At 45.2% G+C, this 20,829-nt stretch overlaps 1 protein-coding gene across 2 annotated transcripts in view; it reads left to right on the forward strand.

The window, feature by feature from the left end:
* The first annotated feature begins 5,080 nt into the window (after positions 1-5,080).
* The window catches only part of LOC143929019 (uncharacterized), a 58,870-nt gene continuing 43,121 nt past the window's right edge, over positions 5,081-20,829 (forward strand). The window contains exons 1-4 of one of the 2 annotated variants that reach the window (XM_077453387.1): positions 5,081-5,308; positions 12,642-13,724; positions 17,375-17,553; positions 19,455-19,673. In XM_077453387.1, coding sequence (XP_077309513.1) covers positions 12,673-13,724; positions 17,375-17,553; positions 19,455-19,673 — 1,450 coding nt within the window. In that variant the 5' untranslated portion in view covers positions 5,081-5,308; positions 12,642-12,672. The remainder of the gene's footprint in view (positions 5,309-12,641; positions 13,725-17,374; positions 17,554-19,454; positions 19,674-20,829) is intronic. The other variant, XM_077453386.1, reaches the window with a different exon arrangement.

A 20,829-nucleotide genomic window follows, 5' to 3' on the forward strand; every position in this document is an offset into this window, starting at 1 on the left:
AAAATAATGGATGTGGGGGCCTTTTGGTGGGTGTGATTTTTTTTTTGGGGGGGGGGGTTATTTTATTCTTGGACCAAGACAGCACAATGTCTTGTGCCAGCCCTGGGCATCTTGATAACGCACTTGCTTTGGCGAATATTCGCATGCACCAAATTGAATGGTAACGTTCCATTTTTAAAAAGGGCTGTGCACTTATTTTGTACATTATTCGGACAACCCACCGAAAGGAACGCGAGACCCTAAACGCGATACGCAAAACCGCAATACGCTCCGCTGCACCTACGTATGTGAAAAACAGGAAATATTCCTAACGTATGATGTCGTATTCTGCTGCATGGACAGATTCTTTTTAATGAAATACCCCTCCCCCCCAGGATGCGTCGGTGGCAGTGAAAAGGTTAATCAGTCTGAGCGTTGCGATGGAAGGAAGGTGCGTTGTGAACGTTGGATTATAACAATGAGAGTGATGTCATCCCCCCACATTGCCATATAAGGCAGGATTCTCTGTATCCGGGGAAACCCCTGATATGAATTATTGTGGAGGTGGAGGATTCTCTGTGCTGCCCACGCCTGCCATCACACATCTACATTAACAATGGCAGGACAGCTTGTCAATTACATTGCTGCAGAGGAAAATACAGTACATGGAAGTCACATGCTGTCTGTGAGGGCTGAGCGCCACCTAGTGCTATGATAGTGCACTGCAGCACACAGGAGATGAGAATGGGATTGGTTATCATTGAGGGTCTGTTAATTACAGGGACAGTGAGAAAAGCAGAACACAGAACAATTTGTGCCTCAATTGTGGCCCTGACATCTCACGGGGGATCTATGTAATATTCAGTATATGACAGTGGCGGCCGCTCCATTAGGGGCGCAGAGGTGCCACACCCCCCCCCCAATCTACATGCCCAAGTCCTAATCTACATGCAGGGTGCCAGGAGCATGGATTTCAATGGATTTATTTGCGTGCCAGCCGTCATATGATGGCCAGACGGTGCGGCTCTCGTTCTGGACGGGCGTCATATGACGTTCGTCCATTTAAACAGGGAATGTGCGCGATCGTGTGCACGCATCCTTGTACCTATGATGGCGGCGTGTCACAGAAACACCGCTCGCCGCCGAGGGGGGTGAACAGCCATTGGGCATGGCTGTTTACCAAGTGATCGGCTGTGATGAAGTCACGGCCGATCACAGGTGGTACAGCCCCACTTTGCACGGCGCATGCGCGTGATCTGGGGCGGAGGTTCACCTTCCAGCAGGACAACAAACCTAAACATACAGCCAGAGCTACAATGGAATGGTTTACATCAAAGCATATTCATGTGTTAGAATGGCCCAGTCAAAGCCCAGACCTAAATCCAATTGACAATCTGTGGCAAGACTTGAAAAATCGCTGTTCACAGACACTCTCCGTCCAATCTGACAGAGCTTGAGATATTTTGCAAAGAAGAATGGGCAAAAATCACTCTCTAGATGTGTAAAGCTGGTAGAGACATCCCCAAAAAGACTTGCAGCTGTAATTGCAGAGAAACGCAGTTCTACAAAGTAGACTCAGGGGGGGCGCTATACAAATGCACTCCACACTTTTCACATATTTATTTGTAAAAAAAATGTGGAAAACCATTTATCATTTTCCTTCCACTTCACAATTATGTGCCACTTTGTGTTGGTCTATCAGATAAAATCCCAATAAAATACATTTACATTTTTGGTTGTAACATAACAGAATGTGGAAAATGTTAAGGGGTATGAATACTTTTTCAAGGCACTGGATATACTGTATATATATATATTTACATGTGTTATAATAAAGGGTCCCAGTCCGGGATTTGGGGGTTCTGGGTACCATGGGAGGACAGGGAGAGTGGCTGCGGGAGTCCAGAGGGATCAGACATTGGACTATGTTAGCATTGTGCGGTTACCCATAATCCCCCTGTGTAGCGGCGTCCTTCACCCAGAGACCTCCCCTGGTGTACAGTGTTACATGGAGTTCCCCTCTTCAAAGCCGCACAATAATCTGTCTACTAAAAGGCATTAATCCCCCAGCAATTAGTGGACAATGCTGGATACATTCACAGGGCTTCCACCAGCCAGCCGCCAAAGAGGGAGGAGAATCGTGAGAGACGTCCATAGCACCACCATTATCAGCGTCTTCTGTTCTGAGCGGAGCCTGAAATTTCTACATATCAATCAATAGAATTTAAAGACATCGCAACAAAATCTGACACGGGGACATCGCAGGCAGTAATGGAAACTGACTGTAGTTTTAAAGCTGGACTCCAGGCAGATATAAAAGACACAAATGATCACAGAATTTACCACTAAGCCCTTGTACACACGATCGGAGATTCAGACGGAATGTGTCCGATCGGAGCGTTTTGTCAGATATTCCGACTCCGACTGTGTGTGGTATGCATCGGACTGTTTCCGTCTGAATATCCGTCGGACCAAATTTTCCGACAAAATGCTCCGATAGGACATACTCCGATCATGTGTAGAGAATTCTGATCGGACAAAGTGCCACGCATGCTCAGATCAAATTCCTACATCAAAGCTATTGGCTACTAGCCTGAACATAGTCCCGTCGTAACGAAATAACGTCATCACGTTCTGAAAGATCGGATTTTCCGACAACTTTGTCCGACCGTGTGTATGCAACAGTTTCGGACAAAATCCGACGGATTTGGTTGTCGGATAAATGTGACCTAGTATCAGCCCCTTGCAATCCCTGTACAGAGCTCAGACTGGGAGAGTGAGGAGCAGCACTACAAGCCAATCAATTGTGCTACAGTGTTCATTTGCTAACAAGGGACATGTTGATGGAAGAAGAGAGCAGAGTGACAGAGAGATTAGTTCATCAGCCTCCCTTTTACCTATTTACTGTCCACTGACAAGTTGGTATACAGCCTGCGTTTGGAGAAGTGAGTTAAACGATGCTGCCCATTAATTGGCCTGGAAGATTAAGGACATCCTCTGGCAGAAAACAAGTACTGTCCAATCATAGGTTGGGGGCAGGTCCAGATTGACCTGGGCTCAGAGGAAATGTGTTAAATGATATTGGCTAGCAGACTGAAGTTATCTTGTGGCAGAAAACAGGTACTGTCCAATCATAGGCTAGGGCAGTGGCGGTAACTCCATTAGGGGGCCCCTCAATCCATGCAACCGGACCCTAATCTGCATGCAGGTTGCCAGACGCATTGAATTTCAATGTTTTTTTTTTTTGAAGCAGGTGATTAGAGCCTGAGGCCCAAGCCTACCCAGTTGTGTGACAATAGCAAATTAATATTCGCTATTGTCTTCCTGTTTCTCCTCCCGGCCAATCAGGAACCGGGTCTTAGGACTCCCAGCCAATCAGGTCTTAGGACCCACTTCTTGTTCGGCCGGGAGGAGAAGCAATGCCTGTTCGGCCGGGAGCCTGGTGCGAGGAGCAGACTCCTAAGATAAGGCCGGACTGATCGCTACCTTCCTATCCGATCGCCGCCTTCCCGTCCATCTCCCAGGGGGTGCTGTGGCGGTGGTGCGAGTGAGGGGGCAGGTTTGTTTTCTGCCCCCCCCTCCCCTGCCAAAATATTGAGCACCAGCCGCCACTGGGCAGGGGGTAGGTCCAGAATGACCTGGGCTCAGAGGAAGTGTGTTGAATGATATTGGCTAGATGATTGAAGAAATCTTGTGGCAGAAAAGAAGTACTGTCCAATCATAGGCTGGGGACAGGTCCAGGGTGACTGGGCTGAGTGGGCTCAGAGGAAGAGTGTTGAATGATGTTAGCCAGCAGACTGAGGACATCTATTGGAAGAAATAAAGTACTGCAGGGTAAATCTCTGGCTTAGAGGTGAGTATTGTAAAATGTCCTGAGCTCAGAGAAAATGTGTTGTATGATGTTTGCTAGCAAACTAAGGACATCTTGTGGCAGAAAATAAGTACTGTCCAGTTGTAGGCTGGGGGCAGGTCCAGAATGAACCTGGGCTCAGAGGAAGTCTGTTGTATGATGCTGGCTAGCAGACTGAGGACATCTTGTGGCAGAAAAGAAGCACTGTCCAGTCGTAGGCTAGGGGCAGGTTCATAATAACCTGGGCTCAGAGGAAGTGTGTTGTATGATGCTGGCTAGCAGTCTGAGGACATCTTGTGGCAGAAAAAAAGTACTATCCAATCGTAGGCTGGGGACAGGTCCAGAGTGACTGGGCTGAGTGGGCTCAGAGGAAGAGTGTTGAATGATGTTAGTCAGCAGACTGAGGACATCTATTGGAAGAAATAAAGTACTGCAGGGGAAATCTCTGGCTTAAAGGGGAATATTGCAAAACGATCTGGGCTCAGAGGAAGTGTGTTGAAGGGTGCTGGCTAGCAGGCTGAAGACATCTTGTAGCAGAAAAGAAGTACTGCCCAATCATAAGCTGGGGACAGGTCCAGAGTGACCTGGGCTCAGAGGAAGTGTGTTGTATGATGCTGGCTAGCAGTCTGAGGACATCTTGTGGCAGAAAAAAAGTACTATCCAATCGTAGGCTGGGGACAGGTCCAGAGTGACTGGGCTGAGTGGGCTCAGAGGAAGAGTGTTGAATGATGTTAGTCAGCAGACTGAGGACATCTATTGGAAGAAATAAAGTACTGCAGGGGAAATCTCTGGCTTAAAGGGGAATATTGCAAAACGATCTGGGCTCAGAGGAAGTGTGTTGAAGGGTGCTGGCTAGCAGGCTGAAGACATCTTGTAGCAGAAAAGAAGTACTGCCCAATCATAAGCTGGGGACAGGTCCAGAGTGACCTAGGCTCAGAGGAAGTGTGTTGGATGATGTTGGCCAAGAGACTGAGGACATCTAGTGGCAGAAATAAAGTACTGCAGGGGAAATATCTGGCTTGAAGGTGAATACTGCAATAAAAACTGGCTTTTTATGTTTTTTTTTAAAAGGGCTTTTTAATTTTTATCTCATATGTAAGGGGTTTAGCTTTGCTTTACCTCTTCACTGTTCTACCTAACACTTAAAATGATGTTTAGCTGGAATTGGACCACAATGGGGGGGGGGGGGGGGGGGGATAATAATGTAGCAGCCATGAGCTCTATATATTCATTTTTTTATATCTCCAGCACTATTCACATACAGCTCTGATTGGCTCAGCAGAAATCTTTGTGAAAAGTCTCCATCGCTGGGAATGTTATTGGAGTCGCTGTTGTGGGAGGAGCCTGCACATATGAAGTTGCCAAGAGTCGTATCATTAATCAGATTGTGTGGACACAGCGGAGGAGACACTCCTAGTCCTGAGCAGAGCCGGTCCTCCTTCACTGAGTGCAGAGCCAGGGAGGCTGAGAGCCCAGCAGGTGAGCGATCGCAGAGTGTCTATGAGCAGATGCAGCCGCTTCCTATCTCTGAGCTGTCAGGTGCAATGACACTTCTGTATCCTATTGGATGACAGGAAACCTTCTGGATCCCTGCCAGCATTTAATCCTTGCAATTGAGTGCAGTGGCGTGCCAGACCTCTGCAGAGGGACCACTGCTTCCACACAGAGAGAAAGGTGACTCTCTCTATAGCATGCTGGCAGGGGATGAGCTTTTCTGCTAATATACACATCCTCTACTGACACCCCCATATTTCATTGCAGATCAGATGAGCACACATGCATAAGGTGGGTACACCCTAGTCAAATTTATTTTGTCATTTTTTTTTTTTTTGTAAGAACGTTTGTTCAGTTTTCTTATCATTAGTGGGGTCAAATCGACAAATCAACAGATTCACTAGAAAATTAGAAGGAGCAGAATGGAAAGCTTTTCTTGAATGTACAAATTTCTAACAGTGAATGTGGTTTTCGTTTGGGAAAGTCCATTTATTCCAAAATCCAATGGTAAAAGCAAACACAATCTTGAAATACACTATATTACCAAAAGTATTGGGACACCTGCCTTTACACATACATGAACTTTAATGGCATCCCAGACTAATGCCGCGTACACACGACCAGACTTTTCAACATCAAAAGTCTGACGGAATGATTCCGGCAGACCATTCGATCGTGTGTGGGCTGCAGCGGACTTTTGATTTGCAAAAGTCTGACAGACTTTAGAAATGAAACATGTTTCAAATTTTTCCGAAAGAACTCCGCCGGACCCAGTTCCTACCGAGAAATCCGCTCGTGTGTGTGCTAGTCCGATGGACAAAAACCGATGCGAGGGCAGCTATTGGCTACTGGCTATGAACTTCCTTATTCTAGTCCGGTCGTATGTCATCACATTCGAATCCATCGGACTTTGGTGTGATTGTGTGTGGCCAAGTCCGTTCATTCGGAAAGTCCGTCAGAACTCTGTCAGAACTCCGTCGAAAGTCTGTTGGACCTAAGTCCGGTTGTGTGTACGCGGCATTAGAGTGTAGTTGTTCAATATTGAATTGGCCCACCCTTTGCAGCTATAACAGCTTCAACTCTTCTGGGAAGGCCGTCCACAAGGTTTAGGAGTGTGTCTATGGGAATGTTTGACCATTCTTCCAGAAGCGCATTTGTGAGGTCAGGCACTGATGTTGGTCGTTTTGCAGGAGTCGGGTTGGCCCCTTAGTTCTAGTGAAGGGAACTCTTAAGGCATCAGCATACCAAGACATTTTGGACAATTTCATGCTCCCAAGTTTGGAGATGGCCCCCTTCCTGTTCCAACATGACTGCACACCAGTGCTCAAAGCAAGGTCCATAAAGACATGAAAGAGCGAGTTTAGGATGGAGGAACTTGACTCTGATCTCAACCCAATAGAACACCTTTGGGGTAAATTAGAGACTGCGAGCCAGGCCTTCTCGTCCAACATCAGTGCTGCCTGACCTCACAAATGTGCTTCTGGAAGAATGGTCAAACATTCCCATAGACACATTCCTAAACCTCGTGGACGGCCTTCCCAAAAGAGCTGAAGCTGTTATAGCTGCAAAGGGTGGGCCAACTCAAATATTGAACCCTACAGACTAAGACTGGGATGCCGTTAAAGTTCATGTGTGTGTAATGGCGAGTGTCCCAATACTTTTTGGTAATATAGTGTACTCTCTAAGCCCTTGTACACACGGTCGGAGATTCCGACAACCAAATCCGACGGATTTTGTCCGAAACTGTTGTATACACACGGTCAGACAAAGTTGTCGCAAAATCCGAAGTGATGACGTTATTTCGTTACGGCGAGACTACGTTCAGGCTAGTAGCCAATAGCTTTGATGTAGTAATTTGATCTGAGCATGCGTGGCACTTTGTCCGATCGGAATTCTCTACACATGATCGGAGTATGTCCGATCGGAGCATTTTGTTGGAAAATTTTACCAACAAGTTGGAAAACTTGGTCCGTCGGATACTCCGATGGAAACAGTCCGATGGAGACCACACACAGTCGGAATATCCGACAAAACGGTCCGATCGGACACATTCCATCGGAATCTCCGACCGTGTGTACAAGGGATAATGACATTCATATACATTTTTATTCTAAATTCTACTGACTTATACCCAGCTTTAGGTGTTTCCCAACCTATCAATACATTAGTACATGGTCACTATTAATGGCACCTACCATACGTACAACTGCAAATGCTTAGCACCTTTCTGGATAAGTGTAGGAATGAATAGGCCATTTACTATAATCTAATGTTCTTTCTTCAATTTGCAACCATCTGCCTGGCTACACCAACTGAGGTCAGAGCTTTTAGAATTCCCTCTGAATTCCTTTCCAGTTTTATGAACTTCATTGTATTGTTTACTATGGTCCTTGGAAATTCTTTGATCAAGCCATATTGCACTTCAACTGAAACCTGCTGAGAAGAGCAACCAAAACTGTGATTTCATTTTATTTGGTAGAGGAGGTCAGACAAACCCACATCTAAATCTGTTGGCTCTCCTTGACTCATTGGGGTCATTTATTAAAAGAGCAGATGATGCTTACTTAGCAATCACATGAAGGAACTTTTTTAGCTGCACTCCAGGAATTAGGCTCCATTCACACTTGTACGACTCCAAAATTGCGCCGATTTTGGAGTGCAACTTTGACGCAACGTTAGATGGGTGCAACTTAGATACGACTTTGCCTTTGCCCAGTGATAATGGACAACTGATGCACAACTTTGGTCCGACGTCATGCAACTTGAGAGCCATAGACTTCAATGTTAACCCTCAGAAGTTGCATGAAAATTACTATCTGTGAACACAGTTCACCATGCCATCCAAAGTAGTGCATGAACTACTATGAGTTTGCTGCAACTTTAAGTCTCGTATGCGTAGCAGATGACATTTTGGACAAAATGTCATACTCATGTAAATTTAGTTTTTGCCTCAGAACAATAAAGGTTCTGAGGGTTGATTATGTAGGTTAGGCCTTAACACCAGTCTGGCCAGGCTGCGTTTAGAAGTTCTGCCTGGTCATGTGGACGGTGAGGTGCACATGACAGGCTAGAACCAAGTCTGGTTGGATGTTTGGGTATCAGCCTTCTCAGAGCCAATCAGTGGGAGTGCCGGGGCCCGCTGAGGAGTCTGGGAAGGGGGTACTTAAGAGGTGTGGGTCACGTGTTCAAGGAGAGGTGTTCGTGAGACCTGTGGGGTCTGTTCTGGTTCCAGGACCAGGGTAGCCACGTGAGGGGTCCCGGTTATGGGGTGTTCAACATCCCTCAACATGTTCCTGTGGAAGGCCCCTGATAGACCTGTCTGGTCTGGGGTAGGGATCCGTCTGTTCCCGAGTCTTGGAACCTGCTGGCCCGAGGCGCAGTAACTGAGGGAGGATTCAAAGTGTCCGGGTGTGCTCTCTGCTTGGAGGAACACCACAGCTTGTGGAAGTGACCGGGGGAGGACTCTTCGGAGGAGGGCTGGCAAGTGGCATCCTGAGAAGTGCCTGGTTACTGAGTTGGGAAGGACATTAGCAAATTCACACTTTTCCAGTGCCATTGAGGAGACGGGAAACGTTCCAGGTATGGCAGAAAAAGGTTCCTGTTCACCCTTAGTTGATTGATCAAGTTTGAGTCAACGTGCTGACTGCCATGATCTCTGGCTAGAGATCTGTTCAGCCTTGAAGTACCCAGCTGCAAGTGGCTACTCTCTGGGTGGAAATAGAGACTTTGCTAGACCTGCAGTTCAAGGTGCCTGAGTTCTTCACCCGTGCCCTCTGTTCCCTAAGAGACTGTGCTATTTGAAGGTTCTTGATGCAAAATAAAACCTTTTAAAGAGGACTTCATCTGTGTCAGTGTTCAAGTTGTTGGGTATCAACCCTGGGAACCCCTAGACGTGGAAGAGCAGGCCACAATAAGGTAACTGGTAAGCCCATTAAGTCAAGGCCTCCCTGCAACGGATTGTGGCCGCTACATATATATGAATGGTTATCATTAGAAAACATGGGGAACGACTTGTCATGCAACTTGATTCCCAAAGTTCCATGACAAGTCGCACAAGTGTGAATGGAGCCTAAGATAAACTCTACACTTAGGGCCCCTAATTAAATGCTTGTTTAGTCATGGGTGCATGAATAAGGTGTAATACTTAGCTACCTTATTGATTGCTCCAGCAGGGTCCCACCAATGTTGGGACTGGCCCCAGAAAGACTTCTCTACAAGGTGCTATGGACCCAGATAACAAAGCTGCTTCCTTACATACAATGCAGGGCTAACAGACCTGCACTGAAAGTGACTTCCATCGGTCCGGAGGCTTTAGGCAGAAGAGAACAGAGCCAGAACAAGGAATAATGTAAGTCATACAGCCTATACCTGCACCCCTAGATTAAATGAGCATTTAACCCTTGCAGTGGGGGAGGGGGGGGGTTCAACTGAAAGGGTAGATTTTATCTAATTATTAGAGTTCAACTTTAAATAACCAGGATTTTGACTTGCACATGATTGGATAATTAATTGAAGTAAACACAACTTTAATTTGCAAAGTAATTATTCTTCTTCATACTTCAGAATTGGCCTCTTCTTCATCTTATGACCATTCCCTAGGGACAAAATAACCAATGCCCTAAAACAGGGATATGCAATTAGTGGACCTCCAGCTGTTGCAAAACTACAAGTCCCATCACGCCTCTGCCTCTGGGTGTCATGCTTGTGGCTGTCAGAGTCTTGCTATGCCTCATGGGACTTGTAGTTTTGCAACAGCTGGAGGTCCACTAATTGCATATTCCTGCCCTGAAATATTGTTCTGCTCATGTATCCTACAACCCCAGTTCCAAAATCTACGTAAAAAACAGAATGCAATGATTTGAAAATCTAATAAACCCATATTTTATTCACAATAGAAAATAGAAAACATCTCAAATGTTAAAACTGAGAAAATGTACCCTTTAAAAAAAACAAAAAGGTAATTTCAAAAACTTTTTGGCAGCAACACATCTCAAACAAGTTGGAACAGGGCAACAGAAATCTGGCAAAGTAAGTGTAACTAACAAGGATGAGCTGGAACTAATTAAGTTAATTGGCAACAGGTCAGTAACATTATTGTGTAAAAAAGAGCATCTTAGAGAGTCAGAGTGTCTCAGAAGTAAAGCTAGGCAGAGGTTCACCAATCAGTGAAAAGCTGTGTCTAAAAACTGTTGAACAATTTCAGAATAAAGTTCTAAACAATTGCAAAAACTTTTAAATATATCATCAAAAGTTTCAGAGAATCTGGGGAAATCTATGTGTGAAAGGAACAAGGCCAAAACATGATATTGGGTGATTGGTGATTATTGGGCACTGTTATAAAAACAGGCATGATTATATGATGGACATCACTGCATGAGCTCAGGAATACCTCCAAAAATCACTGTCTGTGAACACAATTCTCCATACCATACAAAAATGCAAGGTAAAGCTCTATCATACAAAGAAGACGCCATATCTGAACATTATCCAGAAAAGCTGCAGTCTTCCCTGGGGCAAAGTTCATTTAAAATGGTCTGTTGCAACCTGGAAAACTGTTCTGTGGTCAGATGAATCAAACTTTGACATTCTTTTTGGCAACCGTGTCCATCCTCTGGACTAAAGAGGAGAGGGACCTTCCCATCCACACAACGTCTTTTTCTGGGAAGGCCTTGCGTATTTCAGCTGGACAATGCTAACCGCATACTGCATCTATGACAGCAGCATGGCTTTGTAGTAGAAGAATCCGGGTGCTTAACTGGTCTGCCTGCAGTCAAGACCTTTCACCAATTGAAAATATTTGGAGCAACTTGAAAAGAAAAATATGACAAAAAGACCCAGGACTGTTGAGAAGTTAGAATGATATATTAGGCAAGAATGAGACAACATTCCTCTACCAAAACTCCAGCAACTGGTCTCCTAATTTCCCAGATGTTTAAAGAGTGATGTTAAAACAAGTGGGGATGTTACACCGTACTAAACATGGCTCTGTGCCAACTTTGCTGTCTTTGTGTTGCTGCCATCAAATTCAAAATTAAATTTTCTCAGTTTAACCACTTGCTTACTGGGCACTTAAACCCCCCTCAGTCCCAGACCAATTTTCAGCTTTCAGCGCTGATGCACTTTGAATGACAATTGCGCGGTCATACAACACTGTACCCAAATTAAATTTTTATCATTTTTTTTCCCACAAATAGAGCTTTCTTTTGGTGGTATTTAGTTACAGCTCAGAGTTTTATTTTTTGCTAAACAAACAAAAAAAGATGCAAAAAAAAATAAATAAAAAAAATCATGTTTAATAGTTTGTTATAAAATTTTGCAAACGGGTCATTTTTCTCCTTCATTGAAGTGCGCTGATTAGGCAGCACTGATAGGCTGCACTGGTGGGCACTGATGGGCTGCATTGGTGGGCACTGATAGGCTGCATTGGTGGGCACTGATAGGCTGCACTGGTGGGCACTGATAGGCATAGTTAAGGCGGCACTAATAGGCACAGATAAGGCGGCACTGATGGGCACAGATAAGGCGGCACTGATGGGCAAAGATGGGCACAGATGGGTGGCACGGATGGGTGGCACGGATGGGCACTGATAGGTGGCACTGATAGGTGGCACTGCTGGGCACTGATGGGCGGCACTGCTGGGCACTGGTAGATGACACTGATGGGCACTGATAAGTGGCACTGGGGTGCAGCACCTTTGAGGCAGATTGTGGGCACTGCTGGGTGGCACTGTGGGTGGCACTGTGGGCACTGCTGGGTGGCACTGTGGGCACTGCTGGGTGGCACTGACGGGGGGCACTTACTTTTAAAACATTTGGCACTGCAGGGGGCAGGTGGGCACTGGCAGGGGGCAGGTGGGCACTAGCAGGGCTGGCCGTGATCAGGACTGATGTGATCGGAATAATAGCCGATTACCGGCTCCGTTATATCACATGATAAGCTGTCATTGGCTGACAGCTGATCACGTGATAAGGGGTCGGGATCGACCCCTTGCATGAATCGGTGATCAGGCGAGTCTCATGGACTCGCCGATCACAGAGCGCGCCGCGCGCGCCCCTCAGGGGGCGCGCAGGCCGCTCGTGCACGGGACGACGTCAATAGACGTTGTCCCGGCAAAGGAGATCCGCGCTGTAGCCGTCATTTGGCTATAGCGCGGATCTCAAGTGGTTAAACATCTGGTATGTTTTCTATTGTGAATATAATGTGGGTTTATGAGATTTGCAAATCATTGCATTCTGTTCTTATGTATATTTTACACAGTGTCACAATTTTTTTGGAATTAGGGTCATAGTTGTACTTTTCACCATTATTTCTATTCAGTTCCAACGCTGTTGCAGATCAGGAGGAGAACATGGAGGCTTTAGAACGCAGTGGGTGGTCTGAGCTGCATCACGCGGCTTACAAGAATCACGTCTCGCTGGTAGAACGTCTCAACGAGTCCTCTGGACTGGCAAATTTGGACACCACAACGGATGACTCCATTCAGAACACGCCGCTGCTGCTGGCCGTCTCCAGCGGGAGCCATCAGATGGTGAACTTGCTGGTCAAACTTGGAGCAGTTGTTACTTTTGTAAACAGACAACGGCAGGGAGTTGTAGAAATCTGTGCTCTTCAGGGCCATCTTCACCTTCTCCAGTACTTCATTGGTCTTCACAACAAGAATCTGAATGTGTATAAGAAACTTATCGCACTACTGGACTCTGATGAAGAAGGAGACAACGTCATTGGGTCTTGTTCCATGATTTCTCAATTGACCAGCCCATCGCTGGATGGGTCAGATGGCCATCTAAAAAGTTTTATAGAAGAAGGCCTGGTTTCTGGGTTGGTTGACGTCTTACGGAGAAGTTTTAGTGATAAGGTCAAGGCTACAACATTATATCTGCTGAAAAATATCTTGAGGTGTAAAAATGGAAGAAGGAAGTTACTGGAGATTGATGGAATCCAAGTCCTTGTGTCTCTCATCGACAGTAAGTTGAGGAATTTATTCCCCACTATAATGGACTCAGTATGTGAACTGAGTGCTGAGAAAGACTATGCTGAAGAGCTCTCAAGAACCTTCATTCCAACCCTGACAAGACTACTGTCCATCGTGGAAGAGGAGGCTCCAGAAGACGTCCTACAGACAATTTTACAAGACACGGGCCTCCTGGCTGCCTCCTCTCCTCCATGTAAGGATGCAATGGGCAGGCAAAGTGGTCTTCTCACCCTCATAGTGAAACTATTTCAGGTCTGCCAGTCAAAACCCCTAATAATTTCATGGAGTGATGCTGTGGGACGTATCGCTGAAGGCAACCAAAATAACCAAAGTACTCTCATCAATGAGAACGTGGGCTTGTGCCTTCACCACATGCTGAAATCCAAAAACAGAGATGTTCAGATGTCGGCCGTGGAAACGTTATACAGGTAAATGATTCTGAAAATGTGTGTTTGCAAATTCTTTGTATTAGTTGTCTCAATCAACCATGTGAGCGCACAACTCTTGAATAAAGGGGGGGGGGGGCACTTACATTTGGGCCCCCTGATCTCATATGTCTAGGCAAGGTTGCACCCAATACAGTCAGTGCTCCAGAGGCAGCTCTACACAATAGAAGACACAGATGAAGGGCAGAAAGGAACCTTTTTACTTGCCAGAAGATCTGGCCACTTTAAGACCACAATACAGTACACTATATGCACATGGACTTTAATGCCATCCAAGTCTTAGTCTGTAGGGTTCAATATTGAGTTGGCCCACCCTTTATAGCAGCTATAACAGCTTCAACTCTTCTGGGAAGGCCGTCCACAAGGTTTAGGAGTGTGTCTATGGGAATGTTTGACCATTGTTTCAGAAGTGCAATTGTGAGGTCAGGCACTGATGTTGGATGAGAAGGCCTGGCTCGCAGTCTCCGCTCAAATTCATCCCAAAGGTATTCAATTGGGTTGAGGTCAGGTCTCTGTGCAGGCCAGTCAAGTTCTTCCACCCCAAACTTGCTCATCCATGTCTTTTTGGGACCTTGCTTTGTGCACTGGTGCGCAGTCATGATGGAACAGGAAGGGGCCATCCCCAAACTGTTCCCATAAAGTTGGTAGCACGAAATTGTTCAAAATGTCTTGGTATGCCAACGCCTTAAGAGTTCCCTTCACTGGAACTAAGGGGCCAAGCCCACCCATGGAAAACACACCTGCACCATAATCCTTCCTCCACTAAATGATTTTAGTGGAGGGGGGATTTCACCTTTGGGATGAATTAGAGCAGAGACTGCGAGCCAGGCCTTCCTGTCCAACATCAGTGTCTGACCTCACAAATGCACTTCTGGAAGAATGGCCAAACATTCCCATAGACACACTCCTAAACCTTGTGGACGGCCTTCCCAGAAGAGTTGAAGCTGTTATAGCTACAAAGGGTGGGCCAACTCAATATTGTACCTTATGGACTAAGCCTAGATTTCCACTATTACTATAACGTCCTGAAAGTCGCACAATTTCGATGCAACTTGAAGCAATGCCTGTGTATTCTTGAGGTCTATGGACCTCAAGTCGCATCAAAGTGGGACCAAAGTAGTGCAGGGACTACTTTGAAGTCGCTGCGGCTTGAAGTTGCACAGATATGAACGGTACTCATTAGAAGTCATGGGGTACTACTTGTCATGCTTTGCAGTCCCAAGTCACACTAGTGGAAACCTAAGACTGGGATGCCATTAAAGTTCATGTGCGTGTACAGGCAAGTGTCCCAAAACTTTTGACAATATAGTGTATATACGTTACTGTATTGAATCAGTTTACCGGGGCTACGGTTGCAGCTGTGAGCCATAACCTCGCTCGGTATTAAAATTTTAAGCCTGCAATTCTCTTTTTCACTAAAAGTGATCCAGTGGCTGATTAGCCTGCTGGATCACTTTTAGAGCAGTGGGAGGGAGTACCGCCCTCCTCCCCATCTCACTGGGAAGCCCAGGATCAGATCAGGTTGTTTGCATGGCTGGCCATAGAGGTGAAGAGAGACCAGATTGTCTCTTCTCACCTCTATGATTTGGGAGTCCCCCATCCCCCCAAGCTCACGCACATAGGCGAACGCATATGAAGGTCGTGCACGCATATGTAAAAAGTGTTCTTATTACATATGTGAGGTATCACCGCAAACATTATAGGGAGAGCAATAATTCTAGCACTAGACTTCCTCTGTAACTCTAAACATGTATCCTGTAAAAAAAAATTAAAGCGTCACCTATGGAGATTTTTAAAGGGGAGAGCCAGCCAGGCTCTCAGGTCCCGGCGCCGCCGTTCCAACTAAGGGAAACAGGCATTGGAGCCTTGAGGCTTCACTGCCCATTTCCTACTGCGCATGCGTGAGTCGCGCAGCGCTTTGTGAATGGGGCGCGCTGTGTTCTGGGACACACACAGTTCCCAGAACACACCACGCCCCATTCACTAGAAGACGACGTGAGGAGGAGAAGACCGAAGATCACCACGGAATAGGAAGAGGCGGATTAGGACGATCTGCCTAGCAACAGGCATTTCTGGTAAGTTAAAAAAAAATTTTTTTTTCCTCCAATTTTTTAGGATTGTTTTTAGGAAAAAAATTTTTTGAGTGGCCCTCCGCTTTAAAGTGGTGTTGCCACCAAAAAATTAAAAGCTGCTTAAAATTCATAAAAAAATAAAATAAAAAATAATTGGCAAAAAAAAATTTTTTTACTCACCTCTAAATACCGGTTGCTAGGGGGTCCCTCGTAACCTGCCGCCTTCATTGCCCGGGCTGGTGACATCACTTCCCCTCGCGCCGCACATTCACCTGGGACCTGTCATGTGTCCCAGGTGACTGTACGGCGTATCACGGCGCCCTGCGCCGCTCGCGCATGCGCAGTGGGTGCCCGGCTGTGAAGCCACAGCTGGGTGCCCACAGTATGCATGACGGCGCCGCGAGCGGAGCGGGGAGCGAGGGGGGGCTTCGTTCCCCCGCATCGCTGGACCCTGGGGCAGGTAAGTGTCCGATTATTAAAAGCCAGCAGCTGCTGACTTTAAATTTTTTTTTTTTTTTAGGGGGTACCCCACTTTAAGTATCCTAGTTTGTCACCATTCCATGAGCGTACGCAATATTAAAGTGTGACATGTTAGGTATCTATTTATTCGACATAACATCATCTTTTATATTTTACCAAAAAACTGTGTAATATATTGTGTTTATTGTGTTTTTTTTTTTTTGCATGAAAATTCATTAAAGTGTATTTTATTCCCCAAAAATTGTGTCTGAAAAACCACTGCGTAAATACCATGTGAAATAAAAAATTGTCATTTTATTCTCTAGGGTCCCTGCTAAAAATATATATATAATGTTTGGGGGTTATAATTAATTTTCTAGCAAAAAATACTGATTATTACTTGTGTCAGAAAAGGCCAATGATCATTCCCCCATCACTACAACCTGCTGTGCTGTAATGTATATCTACATAGCATAATTTAGATGCGCGCTTTCTGCACATTCACTGCGCATACCTCCCAACTTTTTGAGATAGGAATGAGGGACACCTATCAGCAAAAGTATACAGGCATAAGACACACCCATTGCCACGCCCTCTTAAAGGAGAATTGTTCAAAAAAACAAAATTGGTTGAACCCACAAGTGCTTTTTTTACCACTAATATTCCTTTATATTGGCTTTTTTAATTTACAAATGCAGCAATTTAGAAATTAGATGAAAGGTTTAGCTCTGGAAAACACTTTTTGATAGATAAAAAGTGCATTTTATTTACAACTATATAGATCAGACCAAAATGAGGAGGAATGCAGGACAGAGGGACAGAGGGACAGAGGGACATTGCTCCAAATCAGGGACAGTGGTAAAAAAAAAAAGGCTGTCAATCTGCTGGAGGCCCCTCCCCTGTCACCATTTTTCCCATGGTGTCAATAAAAACTGTCAGAAGTGATTCATGATGATAGCAGAGGAACAAAGCAGTGGACGAAATATAACACTTAGTGCTCTTAATAGAGACAAGTACACACTACAGAGGGATATGCTTTGTTCATATTTCTTGTTTGACGTTTACAACCACTTTAACCCCGGTTTAATGTATTTGTCTCAGGTTGGTGGAGGGGAATCCTCACACTAGAAGGCGGGTCATGGAGTCAGGCAATCTATCCAGCCTCATCCACCTGCTGCGGAGGAGCAAATCTCAGCGTACACAGGAGTCGGTGGCCCGTGCAGTGTGGAGCTTGGCAGGGGACGAGATGGAGGCTCAGAGAATGGTGGCTGCCAGGATAGGTGCGGATCAGATGACCAGTCAGCCGTACAATTCTCTGATGTGTAATTTTCAGACGCCAGACAGCTCCAATCCTGCCCTGTATATAATACAGAACCATAATTATTATCAGCTGCACTTGTACCGGTAATTCCAGGGTATAGAATTCCTCTTACTGGCAGCTCCAGGTCAACAGAAAGTTCCTCCAATATACAGGAGGGGGCGCTAACCCTAGAAGGAAACCATCGTGTGTTTCCAGTAAGATCCCAGTCTGAATTTAATCTCAGAGAATTTAAAGCCAAATCCAGCCAAAATCTTTTATTTGTTTTGGATAAAATGGGGAAAGGTAAGAGATTCAGGTTTTTGTTACTGAATGTGTCCACGATTGGGACATTTTCCCTCACTTCCTGTCAATACAGGAAATTATAGAAAATCTCTTGAATAGGGATACATACAGAAACAAAAACAGAATGGAGAAGGGAGACAACTTCCCGAGATACTTTTATTACTGTCTCTGTTATTCTGTCCTTGTGACAAAGGCATCGGGAAAATCTTGCAGTGGAGTGAGATATATATATATATATATATATATATATATATATATATATATATATATATATATATATATATATAATCTCATATATCTCATATATATCTATATATATATAGATAGATATAGAGATAATCTATATCTATAGATATATACCCTGTTTCCCCGAAAATAAGACCTAGTGTGATTGTTGGTGATGGCTGCAATATAAGCCCTACCCCCCAAATAAGCCCTAGTTAAAGGTCTTATTTTCAGGGTGGGGCTTATATTGCAGCCATCACCGACAATCACGCTAGGTCTTATTTTCGGGGAAACAGGGTAGATATAGATATCTATATATACACAATGGAACCTTGGATTACAAGCATAATCCGTTCCAGGAAAATGCTTGTAATCCAAAGCACTCGCATATCAAAGCGAGGTTTCCCCATAGAAGTCAATGGAAATGAAAATAATTTGTTCCGCATTGACTTCTATTGCATGCAGTACCGCATGTGGCCAGGGGTGGGGGACACCGGAGAGCCTCAGAAATACTCGGGGACAGCTTGGCTGAACTCCGTAAGGCTCAGAAACACTCGGGATCGGAGTAACTCTGAGTGTTTCTGAGTACTTCCTAGTGGTTTCCGAGTATTTTGAACGGCACCTCTGTCTTAATATCCCATGTGATCAATGTTATATTGTATTTATTTACCTGCCATCTGATCAATGTTTATAAACAATGTTTTTTTGTATTCCTTTATCTCCCATCTGATCAATATTTATAAACAATGTGAATTTGTATTTCTTTATCTCCCATCTGACCAAAAATTTTAAACAATGTTACTTTGTATCTCACTATCTCCTGTATTATCAATGTTTATAAATAATATTTAATTGTATCTTTCTATCTCCAGTCTGAGCAATGTTTATAAACAATGCTACTTTATATCTCTTTATCTCCAAAGTTTAGGAACCGAATGTCAGTCTTTACAGCGGCAGCTTCTATAATTGCAGTATTTACATAGCAACTCTCATACATCAAAGTACAAGGGGAGGAAGGACAGGATACACCACACATTCCCTGTATACTTGCAGTTTTTTGGGCAGGTGTAGCACACAGAGGGTCCTCAATATGTTATGAGAAGAATAGGAGTCTGCCATTGTTTTATTTTTCCAAAATGCTAGTTGACTGTCTCTGTCCGGATTCAAAATACTTGACTCTGAGGTCAGAGCGCAACATGCAGCGTATCAAAGGATGTGTTGCTGGAAAGATCAGCGGGTGAAAATAAAACAAACAAAAAAAAGCTTGAGAAAAGAAAACGAATTCGTCAACCACATCTAAGGACTGGATAGCTTTTTTCCTAAATTCCAGATGTTTTTGGGTTGTTTTTCCAGGTGTACCTCTGCTGGTTGAATTCCTCTCCCTTCCGTCTTGTACACTGAACTTGATTGGGACTGGCGGTCTCAGCGCTCTAGTCCAAGGACCCTACGACGTGAGGAACGCAGTGATGTCTGCTGATGGAGCCCGCCATCTTGTCCGCCTTCTGAGATCGCAAGAGGAGGATGTGGTGCTGAGCGCCATCCGAGCCCTCCAACACATCTGCCTTGGAGTCGGTATGTGGCAAGGTTAAAGTGGTGTTGCCACCAAAAAAAATAAAAAATTGCTTAAATATCATAAAAAAATATAAAAAATAATTGGAGAAAAAATGTTTTAGTCACCTCTAAATGCCTGTTGCTAGGGGGTCCCTCATAGTCTGCCTCCTTCAGTGCCTGGGCTGGTGACATCACTTCCCCTCGGCGCCGCACAGTCATCTGGGACCTGTCACGTGTCCCAGATGACTGTGTGGCGTATCACGGCGCGTGGCGCCGCTCGCGCAGACCAAAATTTAACTTTTTGCCGTAAAAGCAAAATGCTATGTGTGGCGGAAAAATAACACTGCACATCTCCCAAGACACATCATTTTCTTCAGCAGGGACGGGGAAGCTGGTCAGAGCTGATGGGAAGATGGATGGCGCCAAATACAGGGCAATCTTAAGCCGCGTACACACGGGTGGACTGTATGGCCAACTTAGTCCGCCGAAACACATTTCAGCGGACAGTCCGCTCGTGTGTGTGCTTCAGCGGACTTTTTCAGCGTGCAGTCTGGCGGACTAAGTATTTCGGAATTTCCGTAATACTGTCCGTCATACTTTGGTTTCAGCGGACAATCCGCTCGTGAGTAGGCTAGTTCGACGGACTAAGTATGGCGCATGCTCAGAAAGGATTTACACGGCGGAAGGTTGCATTGCTGTGTCTTGGACTTCCTATTTCTAGTCCCGTCGTACGTGTTGTACACGTCATCGCGCAAGCTTTCGACGGACTGTTTGTGCATCCGTGTGTGGTCAAGTCCGTTCATTCGAAAGTATGGCGGACTGTCCGTCGGATTGTATGACGGACTAAGTAGGCCATACAATCCGCCCGTGTGTACGCGGCTTAAGAAGAAAACCTGTTATGCTGCATACACGCGGTCAGATTTTCCGACAGAAAATGTTCGATGGGAGCTTGTTGTCGGAAATTCTGACTGTGTGTAGGCTCCATCGGACATTTTCCATCGGAATTTCCAACACAAAATTTGACATCTAGATCTCAAATTTTCCAACAACAAAATCCATTTCGGAAATTCTGATCGTGTGTACCCACTAACACTAGGGGGCAATCAAGGGGTTAAGTGTGTCCTAGGGAGTGATTCTAACTGTGGGGGGGGGGGGGGGCTACCACTGACATGACAGC

The sequence above is a fragment of the Lithobates pipiens genome, unplaced genomic scaffold (assembly GCF_037356315.1).
Source record: "Lithobates pipiens isolate NorthernLeopardFrog02 unplaced genomic scaffold, aLitPip1_a1.2 Scaffold_10, whole genome shotgun sequence".
Classification (NCBI taxonomy): domain Eukaryota; kingdom Metazoa; phylum Chordata; class Amphibia; order Anura; family Ranidae; genus Lithobates; species Lithobates pipiens.